This window comes from Scyliorhinus canicula, chromosome 4 (genome assembly GCF_902713615.1).
Source record: "Scyliorhinus canicula chromosome 4, sScyCan1.1, whole genome shotgun sequence".
Classification (NCBI taxonomy): domain Eukaryota; kingdom Metazoa; phylum Chordata; class Chondrichthyes; order Carcharhiniformes; family Scyliorhinidae; genus Scyliorhinus; species Scyliorhinus canicula.
The window spans coordinates 99641717-99656279 of record NC_052149.1 but is presented as its reverse complement, the minus strand read 5'-3'; the positions used below and the strand labels follow the sequence as shown (position 1 = coordinate 99656279).

The 14563-nt window shown below is 42.7% G+C and overlaps 1 protein-coding gene across 2 annotated transcripts in view; it reads left to right on the top strand.

Moving 5' to 3' along the window:
- Positions 1-14563, top strand: part of cdc73 (cell division cycle 73, Paf1/RNA polymerase II complex component, homolog (S. cerevisiae)) — a 435381-nt gene that overhangs the window by 43102 nt on the left and 377716 nt on the right. For both annotated transcript variants that reach the window (XM_038794882.1, XM_038794881.1), the window contains exon 7: positions 1384-1600. In XM_038794882.1, the coding sequence (XP_038650810.1) occupies positions 1384-1600 (217 nt within the window). The remainder of the gene's footprint in view (positions 1-1383; positions 1601-14563) is intronic.

Sequence of the window (14563 nt, the reverse complement as noted above, 5' to 3'; positions counted from 1 at the left end):
GAAGCTATGCTGAAATAAAAACATTAATAGGCGCTTGATTGTTGGATGGGGTGGAAAATAATAAAGTAAGACAGAATTGTTAATGAGGCGGTGGGATAAATTGTTGGACAGGATTAGCACATTTTGGGGTATTTTTTGATAAATAGCTTTGCGGTCACATAGGTGTGTTATTTCAGCAGAAGTGTGTGAGATTAAAACATTTAGATGTCAGTACTGTATATGGCCATTCTTCTCTATGAGCTGGTAGTCCAAGGACTATTGCTTAAGTGTTCCATTTTCGGAAACCTTTATTTCCATGGCATTTTAGATGAGGGTCCATTCCTGGACTGAGGGTAACATACCTCCTGAACTTTCTCGTTCACCCCATCTGTGGTGTAGGTCATTACTGGCTACTGATTTCCTATTTCCCCTGTTTTTGCAAACATTTGTAAAATTTAAAGATGTCACATTCCCAAAGTTATGGGCCTAAATCACAGACCTAAAGCATAGCTGGTTTGAGAAGAATTGTGATTAGATTCTTCTTGCCAAATGACCCTGTTTTAAAATTTAGCAATTCTACTTTGCTACAGAATGAAAAGGCAAGCATATTAGATAAGGGAAAAATAAACCTTTACATTACCGTCATTTCTAATTGAGAGAACTTTGATCTGTCCTGGATATCGTTCTAATTTTTTCAAATTTCCAGGACCAGTTCAAACTGTAGAATTAGACACTGAAATGTCTTTAAAATGTGAGCTTGGATTACTAGAGTCTAATTTGCCTTCTGAGTGAAAGGTGTTTAACGTTTAATCTCACTCCCAATTCTGGTGAACAACTTGAGGCTGATGTTTCACTGTAATACAGAGGAAGTGCTATATTCTATTGGATAAATGTTGAGCAGGAGCTCCCCTGCCTATTTGAATGGCGGCAATGTGTGAGATCCCTTGGCACAATGCAAAGAACAAGCAAATTGTCCTTGCATCTTTACCAACATTCACCCCCCACCAGTGCTTATTAAAAACTAGTTCATGGAATCTTTATGTACACAAATTAGTTGTTTGCTACAGAACAGAAGTGGATGCCTCTCAATAAAATGATGCAGTGATTGCGAAGTGCTTTGGTGTAACCCAAAGACATAAATAGCGATGGGGGCAAGGGGGGGGGGGGGGGAGGAGTTAGAAAAATTCTGTTATTTGTGCTCATTCCAAAAATTACTTTTGCTTCTGTCACAAAGATGTACTGTCAAATTGATCATTTGCATTTAAGTTATTCTGGCAGTAAAAGTTTCATATCCTTTATTGAAATAAAAAATGCAACTTTCAAATAGTCTACATTATTGATTTGCAGGAAAAATATTTTGCGTGCAAAAAATAATTTTATAGCTTTAATGTTTTGGGGTTGCAGGTCATTGTCGGAAGCGATGTCTGTGGAAAAGATTGCTGCTATTAAAGCTAAGATTATGGCAAAAAAGCGATCCACTATCAAGACAGATCTGGATGATGACATCGCAGCTTTGAAGCAAAGAAGTTTTGTAGACTCTGAAGTAGATGTAACAAGAGATATTGTCAGCAGAGAGAGAGTATGGCGAACGAGAACTACCATTCTCCAAAGTACTGGCAAAGTGAGTTCAGCTGAATGAAGCTTCCTGGTTTCTTAGTATGTTTTCCTCCAACCTTCTCCACTGTCTTCCAGCTGGGTGGGACTCTTCTCACCTGCTTTCATTCTGATCTATCTAACTGTGGCAAGATAATTACTTGCATTGTCTTCTCTTCCTGCAGTGTTACCTCTGCTGTGCATAAAGGTTCGATCCTTGACCCTCTATTTCTCAGTTTTGTGCTGCCCTTGGTGACATCATTCAAAGGCACAGCAATAGTTTTCAGATGTACACTGACGTCACCCAACTCCTTTTACCACTTCTCCTCCACTGTTGCTAAATTATCAGCCTGCCTACCTAGCATTCAGTACCTGAATGAGCAGAAATTTGCTTCAATAAGTATTGGGAAGACTGAAGCTATTGTTTTGGGACCCATTCAAACTCAGTTCCCTGGCTACGAAGTCCATCCTTCTATCTGGCTTAATCTACCCAATCGGCTGGTAATCTTGGTGTCACATTTCTCCCAAGATAAGCTTCCCACTTTATATTCATACCATTCTTAAGCGGAGACAGTGGTTTAGTAGTAATGTCTCTGGACTAGTAATCCAGAGGCCCAAGCTAACGCTTCGTGTTCATGTGTTCAAATCCCAACATGGTAACTGGTGTACTTTAAATTCAGTTAATAAAAGTCTGGAATTGAAAGCTAGTCTCATAGATGGTGATCATGAAACTATCATTGATTGTTGTAAAACCCATCTAGTTCATTAATATCCTTTAGGGAAGAAAATCTGCTATGCTTGCCTGGCTTGGCCTACATGTGACTCCAGATCCACAGTAATGTGATTGACTCTTTAACTATTCTCTGAAATTGCCCAGCTAGCCACTCAGTTCAAGGGCAATTAGCAATGGGCAAAAAATGCTGCCCTTGGCAGTGACACTCGCATCCCACTAAAGAATTCAAAACAAACACCTGTTTCCAACCCTGTGACTTTGCTCCTGTCTTAACTCATATGTTGCATAGTTTCAACTATTCCAATGTACCTCTGGTTGAACTCCCATGTTCTATCCCTCCACAAGCTTCGAGGTCATCCGAATCTCTGCTGCTCTTGTCCTAACTTGCAGCATGTCCCAAGTCATTGACTTATGTTGGCTCCCGGTCAAGCAAAGCCTTGATTTAAAAATTCTCATCCTTGTTTTCAAATTCCTTGTGGCACAGTGGTATACAGTCAGGAGGGAGTTGCCCTTGGAGTTCACAACATTGACTCGGACCCCTTGTGGTTTTATGGCATCAGGTCAAACATGGGCAAGTAAACCTGCTGATTACCACCTAATGCCTGCCAACCCCTTTGGTTAATGAATCCATGTTCCAGGTTGAACCTCACTTGGAAGAAACATTGAGGGTGGCAAGAGCGGATGGGGGACTTCGATGTCCATCTCAAAGAGTAGCTTGGTAGCATCACTACTGCCCCTTCTGGCAGCATGATCGCACAGTGGTTAGCACTGCTATTTCTGGCATGGGTAGAGTTGCTGTATGTGGCACCAAGGACGAGGGTGAGGACGAATGATATGAGCTCACAAAGCTTTGACTTACACAGGAGTACGAGGCGGGGGTGCCCACTGTTACCGCTTCTGTTTGCGCAGGCCATGGGGCCGTTGGCGATGGCTCTCAGGGGGTCGGCAGAGTGGCGGGGGATTATGAAGGGACAGGGAGCATTGGGTGTATGCTAATGACCTCTTGGTCTCTTGCTGTATGTTTCGGATCCGTTGGAGAGTATGGGAAGGATTATGGGCCTGCTGGGGAGGTTTGGAGGGTTTTCCGGGTACAAGCTGAATGGAGGGAAAAGTGACGTATTCCCGTTGATTTAGGGAGGATGCCATTTACAGTAGCAAGGGATAGGTTTAGGTATTTGGGGATTCAGGTAACGAGGGAATGGATGGGGCTCCACAAGTGGAACTTAACAAAGCTGTGGAGGAGGCTAGGGAGGATCTTAAGAGGTGGGATACACTGCACTTAATGTTGGCAGGGAGGGTCCCAGTTGGGAAAATGAATATTCTGCCGAGGTTCTTTTTTATCTTGCAAGCTCTCCTGACCTTTATACCAAAGGCCATTTTTCGGAAAGTGGACACGATCATCTCTGATTTTGTATGGACGGGGAAGGTGTCGAGGGTGGGGAGGACCCTGCTACAGAGGCAGCAGGGGGGGATTGGCATTGCCGAACTTGCTTCATTATTATTGGGCAGCGAATGTGGACAAGGTGTGGTGGAAAGGAGAAGAGGTAGAGTGGGTTAGGATGGAGGAGGAATCTTGTAAAGGGTCTAATTTGAGGGCTATGATGACGGCAGCGTTGCCAATGGCTCCGAGTAGGTATTCAAGGAGCCCGGTGGTGCAGTCCACGGTGAAGACATAGAAGAGGAGGCATTTTAGGGTGGAAGGGATGTCGGTGCTAACGCCACTGTGAAAGAATCATGGGTTTGAGCCGGGGGATGGATAGTGTATATAGGTGGTGGAGGGAAGTGGGGCTGGTCAAGGTGAGGGATCTGTATTTGGAGGAAGTGTTCACCAGACTGGAGGAGCTAAGGGAGAGGGTAGAGCTGCCGAGGGGGAGTGAGTTCGGGTATCTGGAGGTTAGGGACTTTGCGGGAAAGGTCTGGAGGGGCTCCCTAGGTTGCCGGGATACATCCTGCTGGTGTGATTGCTGCTCCCGGATGTGGAAGGGGAGGGAAGAATTGGGGATATATACATGTGGGGGTGAAGATCAAAGAGAAATGGGAAGCAGAATTGGGAGGGGCGATCAATTGGGAAGCATGGAGTGAGGCACTGCATAGGGTAAACGGGACCTCCTCATGTGCACGGATGGGCCTGATACAGTTTAAGGTGGAGCAAAGGGTGCATATGACTCTGGCGAGAATGAGTGGGTTCTTTCAGGGGGTAGCAGATGAGTGTGTGAGGTGTGGGCGGGGGCCAGCCATCACGCACACATGTTTTGGGGTTGCGAAAAATTGGGAAGATTCTGGTTGGGAGTGTTCGTGGTCTTAGTCAGGATAATGAGGGAGGAGGTGTACCCGGATCCCTTGGTGGCGATATTTGGGGTTTCAGAGAAGCCGGAGCTCATGGAGAAGTGAAAGCCGATGTCTTGGCCTTCGCCTCTTTGATTGCACGGCAGCGAATTTTGGTGGAGTGGCGGTCGGCTTTGCCACCGGGGGTAGTGGCTTGGTTCGGTGACCTATACGACTTCCTGCGATTAGAGAAGATGAGTTAAGGAGCTCTTCAGGGGTGTTTGAGGAAAGGTGGGGGATGTTTGTGACCGTGTTTAAGGGGCTGTTCGTCGTGGGGGAGGGGGGGTGAGAAAGAGGAAAAATCTGTACAGTTGATTGAACGGAAGCATGTTTCCCGGGGTGTTTGTTAGCTGTAACCTGTTCTGATGCATATTTGTAACAAAATAGCTTTAAAAAAAAAGCACTGCTGCTTCACCACGCGAGGAACCTGAGTTCGATTCCGACCTTGGGTGACTGTGGAGTTTGCACTTTCTTCCCGGGTCTGCGTGGGTTTACTCTAGGTGCTCCTGTTTCCTCCCACAGTCCAAAGATATGCAGGTTAGGTGGATTGACCATACTAAAATTGTTCCTTGGTTTCCAGAGATGTGCAGGTTATGTGGAGTTACAAGGTTCTGGGGATAGGGTGGGTCCAGGTAGGGTGCTCTTTCAGAGGGTCGGTGCAGATTCGATGGGCCAAATTATCTCCTTCTGCACTGTATGGTTTCTGTGGACGTAGTTGCTAGATTGGGTCTGTGGAAGGTGGTGAGAGAATCAACAGGAGGGAAAAGCATACTTTACCTTGTCTTTGCCTTCCTACCTGTAGCAGATGTATTTATACATGATAATATTGGTAGGAGTGACCGCTGCCTGGTCCTAATAGAGACAAAGCTTTGTATTCATTTTGAGGATACTCTCCATCATGTTGTGTGGCACTGCCACCTTGCTAAATGGGATACATTTGAACTGATCTAACAACTCATCCATGGACATCTATGAAGTGCTGGGGGCCATCACAGCATCAGTATTGTATTCAACTGCAACCTATTACCTCATGGTACTATCATCCGCCATTACCATCAAACTGGGGATCAACCTGCTTCAATGAAAATTACAGGAGGGCATGCCAGGAATAGCCTAAAAATGAAGTGTCAACCTGGTGAAGCAACAATGCCACTACTTGAATGCAAAACAGTGGAGGAGCATGCAGTAGATAGAACTGAATGATCCCACAACCAACGGATGAGACCAAAACCGTGCAGTCCTACCACATCCAGTGGATAATTAACAGCTTTTGCAGGAGGCTCTGCAAATATTCCCATCCCCGATGATGGAGGAGCCTAGCTCATCAGTGCAAAAGATAAGGCTTGTAGCATTTGCAACTGTTTTCAACTCTAAATTGCCGAGTGGGTGATCCAATTCAATCTGCTCCTGAGTCCCCACCATCACATGCTAGTCTTCAAACAATTTGTCTCCACGTGATATCAAGAAATGCCTGAAAACACTGGATACTGCAACAGCTATGGGCCCTGACAAAATTCTGAAAGTAGCACTGAATGCTACTGGAGTAGTGCTCTCCAGAACTAGCCAATTGTCCAATTTGTGCACAGTAAGATCCCATTAGCACCAATGTTGTCATGACCAAATACATTTTCGTGATTTCATTGAGGAATGATTATTTCAATATTGACCAGGACACCGTTGGCCTATTGGAAATATTGCCATGGGATCTTTAGTATTCATGTCTGAGGGTAGATGAGACTTTGTTTTCACATCTCATCCATCGGACTGCACTTCCAGTGGTGGAGAGCTGCTTCCATGCTACGCCAGAATTACGGTCTAGATTTATGTGCTCAATGCTCTGGCAAGGGATTTGAACCCACAGCATACTGACTCAAGACGGGAATGATAGACTTAATGGCAGACAATTATTTAAGTCGGAACATTTAATGACTACGTTCATTTTTTTAGTTCCACAGAACACTGGCGTTACTTGCTGGGCCAGCATTTATTGTCCATCCCTAATTGCACTTGAGAAGCTGGTGGTGAACTACCTTCTTGAAGTTTTTCAACATTGACGATAAATAAAATTTGTAGAGTATTACAAGATGACTGATGTGGAAAATTAATTTTTTTCTTACCTTTTGGGTAGGAATTCATAACACAAACCTTGGTTAAATGCTTGAGGTCAAAAATTAAATGCTCATCGTACTTGACCTCTTTGGCATGCACCCCTGAATGGCCAAGGAAATCCGAGGAAGTCTATGAAGGATAGCTTAATATCTTTAAGAAGGTACACACTGGTTGTACTCTAGGCCTGAGAGACAATAACTGCAATCTGATTGAAAAAATAAATTTGAATCTAGAATTATAGATCTCAACCTCTGCAAAGGTGAAAATGTTCAGGAATTTTGCAGGATGCCGTTCAGTGTTCTTGGAGACTACAGTGATTAGTTATTATAAGAATGGTTTGAGGCAATAACTCTTATTTATTGGGTTAATGGCTTTTCCAGATGATGTAATTTTAGTTTCCAGAGGCATTTGCTATTGTACTGATATTGAATGGTGGTGAGGCTTGAGTTGAAAACCTTGCCCAGCTCCTAACTTTTGTATTTAGTTTAGTGGAATGTCTTGCCAAATTCTGAACTTTTGACTTTAGATACCTCAATTGCATTCTCATTGTAGTATACGGCACAATGTGTCAAATAATTTTGCATAATAGGAACCATGCATATAGTTTTCAAAAAAATGTTAATTGTTTTGCTTTCTTCATTATCTGTTGTGAAATCTCAACAGAGATATAAAAGCTGGAAGTATGCCGGATAAATGCAACTTTGCAACTACTGGCTACTGATTTTATCAAGTCCATTTGTCAAGAGTAATGGAACTTCATTGATTGCTATGGAAATAAATTGGAAAAGCTATTGGCACATTTTAGTCTGAAGATATTGATTTTCTCATCTTTTTCAAGGCTTTATTTGTTGCTGAAAGGTAGCAAATTGCAGTTGATAGAGAACTGCTTGGAAAGAAATTAAGACAAAAGATACAATCTTTACTGAATTGCATTTTTTCCACCGAAGTCCTTGTACTTGGATCAAGAGAATTCAGTCAAGGCAATTAGTGAATTTAGTGAAAAGAGATTACATTTTTATCCAGCTGTTAATAATAATAATCTTTATTGTCACAAGTAGGCTGACATTAACAGTCCAATGAAGTTACTGTGGAAAAAGCCCCAAGTCGCCACATTCTGGCACCTGTCCGGGTACATGGAGGGAGAATTCAGAATGTCCAAATTATGTAACAGCAATACTTTCGGAACTGGTGGGAGGGAACCGGAGCACCCGGAGAAACTCGAGCAGACACGGGGAGAATGTGCAGACTCCGTACAGACCCAAGCGGCAATCGAACCTGGGACCGTGGCGCTGTGAAGCAACAGTGCTACCCACTGCGCTACCGTTTGCCTCTTCTAAGAGTTCTGTTAAACAAAAGTTGATGTCAGCTTTGAATTTCCTGGCAAGCTTGTGTTTAATAAGACAATTTTACACTGAAATGCAATTATCCTCACTTTTCCCTGGTTGTTAATGCTGCTTCAGAGGTCCATTCACAAAACTCTCTGCTACTTAATAACTCCAGCCCATGCAGGTTTTCTTGATTAATGTGAATAATGCACTAAACTAGATCTGCATCCAGAGAGAGTTAGGTGCAGTAGTGGCCACAATAATAATCTTTATTGTCACAAGTAGGCTTGCATTAACACTGCAGTGAAGTTACTGTGAAAAGCCTCTAGTCGCCACATTCCGCTGCCTGTTCGGGTACACAGAGGGAGAATTTAGAATGGCCAATTCACCTAACAGCACGTCTTTCGGGACTTGTAGGAGAGAACTGGAGCACCCGGAGGAAACCCATACAGACACTGGGAGAATGTGCAGTCTCCCAACACATATACCTCCTATTGTAACCAGGCTTCCTGAAATTTGATAGTGATTTTCTTGAGTTGAAAAAATCTTAGGGGAAACTGCAGAATTTGTTCAGGTTTGCTGACAGTATCAGACGAGGAGAAGCACTTGAATCTGAGAAGATAGATTGGGAAGTGCAAAATGAGTTTAATAGAACAGTAAGTGTGGAAGAATAGACGTCAATGCAAAGCACTGAATGATCAGGTTAGACAGAAATGGTGATTCAGGCATGTCAAGTATACAATTTTTAAAAAACCTTGAACTGTCCACTTTTTGCCGTTTTTAAAAATAATTTTAGAATACCCAATTTTTTTTTCCAATTAAGGGGCAATTTAGCGTGGCCAATCTACTTAACCAGCACATCTTTGGGTTGTGGGGGTGAGACCCATGCAAACACGGGGAGAATGTGCAAACTCCACATAGACAGTGACCCAGAGCCGGGATCGAACCTGGGACCTCGACGCCATGAGGCTGCAGTGCTACCCACTGCACCACTGTGCTGCCCTCTTTTTGCCGTTTTTAATGAGTTTCAAAATCCAATGTGTTTTTGACCACAAAACAAAGGTTCATGCAATTTAAATAAAATGATCCCTCTTTCTCTCTCGACTTGATTTCAAAAGAGTTCGAATCATTTTGTTCAATCAAATAATTGTACTCCCTTATAAAAGCAAAGCAATTGTATGGCTTGTTGCAGTGCCACCTGCAGGCATTGAAGTTACTGTGCTAAGTGAATTTTTGGATGTGCGTACTTAATGTATTGAATTTTCTATATAATAGATACCGCAGCTGCCATAACTTTTTTTTAGTTCTTTTTCTTGGGTTCTATTTCCTCGAGCTTCCAGCTTCTCCCCACTTTAACAAATTTGGAAGCACTCTAATATGATTTGATGGGTTTAGGAAGTTGAAGACCAACATTTTCCTGTTCCTGTGTTGATAGCATTGGTAAATATAAATAGCTGCTGGTTGCTCAAATATATAAAATACCGTGGTGAGGTAGCATAGGTGATACTGCAAATGCTTATTCTCCACTTCAATCTGTTGGGAATTTATACTTTTGTTGTTCTATTGCTTTGTTGATATTTTCCAGATGTCACTGCTGGCCTCATCAAGTAACTAAATACTGCACCACCACTCGAATTATGGGCTGCTCAATCCATAGTTTAAAATGAAGGAAATTGGGGATAAATGTTGTCCATTTTTGTTCTGTTGGGAATTGACATTTAGATACAATATTTTTCCAAAGCTTTCTTGCTCAATGTTTTTTTGGGGGGGATGGAATTCAGGGTGAGAAAGAAGAGAATAAATAGCATGCTGTCATTTGAACTGTTATCTCCTCAAAGTGAACATAATTAGGAGCAGGCGTTGGCCGCTCCACCTTTTGAGCCTGCTCTGCCATTTAAAAAGATTATGCTGATCTGATTGTAATCTCAACTCCACATTCCTGCCGATCCCCGATGACCTTTCACCCCTTTTCAAGAATCTATGTACCTCTGCTTAAAAATATTCAAAAAAATCCTGTCCTCACTGCCTTTTGATGAAGAGCTCCATAGACTCATGACCATCTGAGAGAAAAATATTTCTCTCATCTCTGTCCTAAAAGGGCGGCTCCTTATTTTTAAACAGTCACCCAGATCTAGATCCTCCCAGAAGAGGCAATATTCTCGCCACATTAAACCTGTCAAATCCCCTCAGGATTTTGTGTTTCAATCAAGCTGTGTCTTCCTCTTATCTATAGTGGATATAAACTAGTGTGTGCAGCCTTTTCTCACAAGACAACTCGCCCATTCCAGGTATTAGTCTAGTAAACCACCTCTGAACTGCTTCCATTGCGTTTCCATTCTGTGGTAAGCTTGAAATGAGCACAGCTGATTGCTTGCTAGTGTTGGCTGTTTCCTGTGAGATAATGGCAGGGATTAATAAATCACTTTGTCTGGATTAGATTTCCTTGCTAATATTTCCCAGCAATAAAAGTAATAAAATTACACATTGCTCAATTGTTCAAGTGGCCTTGTTCATGCAATTTGGTTTTCATGGTATCTCCCTTTTCAGAGAATCATGGAACACAGAGCCTATTCAGCCTGTAGAGATATTCAATTAGTCCCACTCCTCTGCTCTTTCTGCATAACCTTGCAAATTATTTTTTTTTCAAGTATTTATCCAATTTTCTTTTGAGGTTTATTGAATGTACTTTCACTGCCCTTTGAGACTGTGCATTCCAAATCATTGTATCTCGCTGCATAATTTTCTTGTCGCTCCTGGTTCTTTGGTCAATTAACTTAAATCTAAGTCTATGGAAATAGTTTAGATAGGGTAAATAAGGAGAAACTGTTAAACTTCAGTTAAGTTGCTCCTTAACCATCTCTGTTCCAAGGTGAACAATCCTAGTTTCTCCATCTCTCCATGTAACTGAAGGTTTTCATCCCCGAATCCATTCTAGTAAATCTGCAAGCCTTGACACCCTTACACAGTGTGATGTTGGGAGTTTTAGTGGTCTTTTTGTTATCTGCTGTTTTAAGATGGATTGTTGTGGAATATGAAGATGTTTCAATACTGTTACAGATCTTTGCTTCATGCGTGCAGGACCATGGCCGATCTGTTGAAAGGTGGGAAAATGTCTTCTCTCCTCCAGTTACTTCTTTTGAAATCTGAGCTAGTGCAGTTTGGTGAAGCTAACTGGCGAGTTGTTTTCTCCTTGGTATCTTCAGGCAGATGCCAAGCAATTTGTTGCATAGCACCACCCTGTGACAGAATTTGCGTACTACTTTGTAATTTGTTTTGATGGAGATATATTGCGCTCTGTCTCCTTTGTCAACACCAAAATGCTACTTCAAAGTAACAATATATCTTGGGGTGCAGATGCAGAGTTATTGTGAGTTTGTTCTTGGATGTACTTTCTTTTGCATTTGCCCTGCTTGGCCACTCAAAGCACTTGAGGGGATCATTTTAGATTTTCATCTGAGATTTCTACTTGGTGTGATGATTCTCTAGTTTGGTTGACGTTTTTAACTATACTAGTCAATACTAGCAAAACAACATCTAATTTTAATTGTTATCACAACTCCATGGTACTGAAGCTGAAAGGCTACATGTAACACATATATGTGTGCACATATTTATATTTTCTTGCTTACCAAAGTACATGCTGTATACAATTATATTTGAACAGGATTATCATGGCTTTGCTCACCAAGTTAAAGGATGTATTGTTTATAAGAATATGTATTGTGCCATGCATCACAATGTTGGCTACTGATTTATGTTGACTAAACTGTTTTCACAGCGATTAGGATGAATTTGATGTGAGATGGGTAGTAGGAGCTTTACACTGCATGACATGGAGGTTCAGGAGTTTGGTAGCATTGTGTGGAGTCTTGGGTTTCAGAGTGGTGAACTTGTGTTTTGTCAGAATTGGGATAGTGGTCCTATTCTTTGGCTGCACTATGGTGGGAAATGTAACATTTGTCTGTGTGGAGTTGGGTCCCAGTAGCTTCGGGAATGTCATCTGGAAATGCCAAAGAACATAAAGAACAGAAGAACATAAGAACTAGGAGCAGGAGTAGGCCATCTGGCCCCTCGAGCCTGCTCCGCCATTCAATTAGATCATGGCTGATCTTTTGTGGACTCAGCTCCACTTTTCGGCCCGAACACCATAACCCTTAATCCCTTTATTCTTCAAAAAACTATCTATCTTTATCTTAAAAACATTTAATGAAGGAGCCTCAACTACTTCACTGGGCAAGGAATTCCATAGATTCACAACCCTTTGGGTGAAAAAGTTCCTCCTCAGCTCAGTCCTAAATCTACTTCCCATTATTTTGAGGCTATGCCCCCTAGTTCTGCTTTCACCCGCCAGTGCAAACAACCTGACCGCCTCTATCGTATCTATTCCCTTCATAATTTTATATGTTTCTATAAGATTCCCTCCGCATCCTTCTAAATTCCAACGAGTACAGTCCCCGTCTACTCAACCCCTCCTCGGAATCCAACCCCTTCAGCTCTGGGATTAACCTCCTCTGCACACACTCCAGCGCCACTATGTCCTTTCTCAGGAATGGAGATCAAAGCTGAACACAATACTCCAGATACGGCCTAATATCTTGTACAATTGCAGCCTAACCTCCCTGGTCTTAAACTCCATTCCTCTAGCAATGAAGGACAAAACTCCATTTGCTGCCTTAATCACCTATTGCATCTGTAAACCAACTTTTTGTGACTAATGCACTAGCACACCCAGGTCTCTCTGCACAGCAGCACGTTTTAATATTTTATCATTTAAATAATCCCTTTTGCTGTTATTCCTGCCAAAATAGATAACCTCACATTTGTCAACATTGTATTCCATCTGCCAGACCCTAACCCATTCACTTAACCTATCCAAATCCCTCTGCAGGCGTCCAGTATCCTCTGCACCTTTTGCTTTACCACTCATCTTAGTGTCGTCTGCAAACTTGGACACATTGCACTTGGTCCCCAACTCCAAATCATCGATGTAAATTGTGAACAATTGTTGGCCCAACACCGATCCCTGAGGGACACCACTAGCTACTGATTGCCAACCAGAGAAACACCCATTAATCCCCACTCTTTGCTTTCTATTAATTAACCAATCTTCTATACCCTTAATGCCATGCATCGTTATCTTATACAGCAACCTTTTGTGTGGCACCTTGTCAAAAGCTTTCTGGAAATCCAGATATACCACATCCATTGGCTCCCTGTTATCTACCGCACTCGTAATGCCCTCAAAAAAATTCGACCAAATTCGTTAGGCACGACCTGCCCTTTATGAACACGTGCCGCGTCTGCCCAATGGGACAATTTCCATCCAGATGCCTCGCTATTTCTTGCTTGTGGATAGATTTCAGCATCTTCCCTACTACTGAAGTTAAGCTAACTGCCCTATAATTACCTGCTTTCTGCCTACCTCCTATTTTAAACAGTGGTGTCACGTTTGCTAATTTTCAATCCAGTGTGACATTTCCCGTCTAATATGACTCTTCTTCAGAGCTAGTTCAGATGCTACCAGATCTGCTGAGCTTTTCCAGCACTCTGTTTTAATTTCAGGTCTCCAACATTCACAGTATTTTGCTTTCGTTTAAATGCTCTGGAGACCTGTGAATCGCATCATGTAAGCTGGTGGAATTTAAATTCAATTAATTAATATTTGAGGAATTCAAAGCTAATCTCAGTAGTAGAACAAAGACAATACCAGACAGGAACAGGCCCTTCGGCCCTCCAAACCTACACCAACCATGGCACCTGCCTAAACTAAAACTGTCTGCACTTAGAGTCCGTATCCTTCCATTCCCACCCTATTCATATATTTGTCCAGATGTCCCTTAAATGCCACTAATGTACCTTGTCCCACCATCTCCCCAGACAGCACGTTCCGTATATTTATCACCCTCTGTGTAAAAAACAATCTTGCCTCACATATCGGTTCTAAACTTTCCCCCTCACATTTAAACCTATGTCCCCTAGGAAAGAGCATCTGACTATCCACTCTGTCCATGCCACTCATAATCTTGTGGACCTCTAAACCTCCGTTGTTCATGTGAGAACAGACCAAGTTTATCATAGAATTTGCAGTGCAGAAGGAGGCCATTCGGCCCATCGAGTCTGCACCGGCTCTTGGAAAGAGCACCCTACCCAAGGTCAACACCTCCACCTTATCCCCATAACCCAGTAACCCCACCCAACACTAAGGGCAATTTTGGACACTGAGGGCAATTTATCATGGCCAATCCACCTAACCTGCACATCTTTGGACTGTGGGAGGAAACCGGAGCACCCGGAGGAAACCCACGCACACACGGGGAGGATGTGCAGACTCCACACAGACAGTGACCCAAGCTGGAATCGAACCTGGGACCCTGCAGCTGTGAAGCAATTGTGCTATCCACAAGGCTACCGTGCTGCCCATAACCTCTCCTCATAGCTAATGCCCTTCATACCAGGCAACATCCTAGTAAACCGCTTCTGTACTCTCTCCAAAGCACCC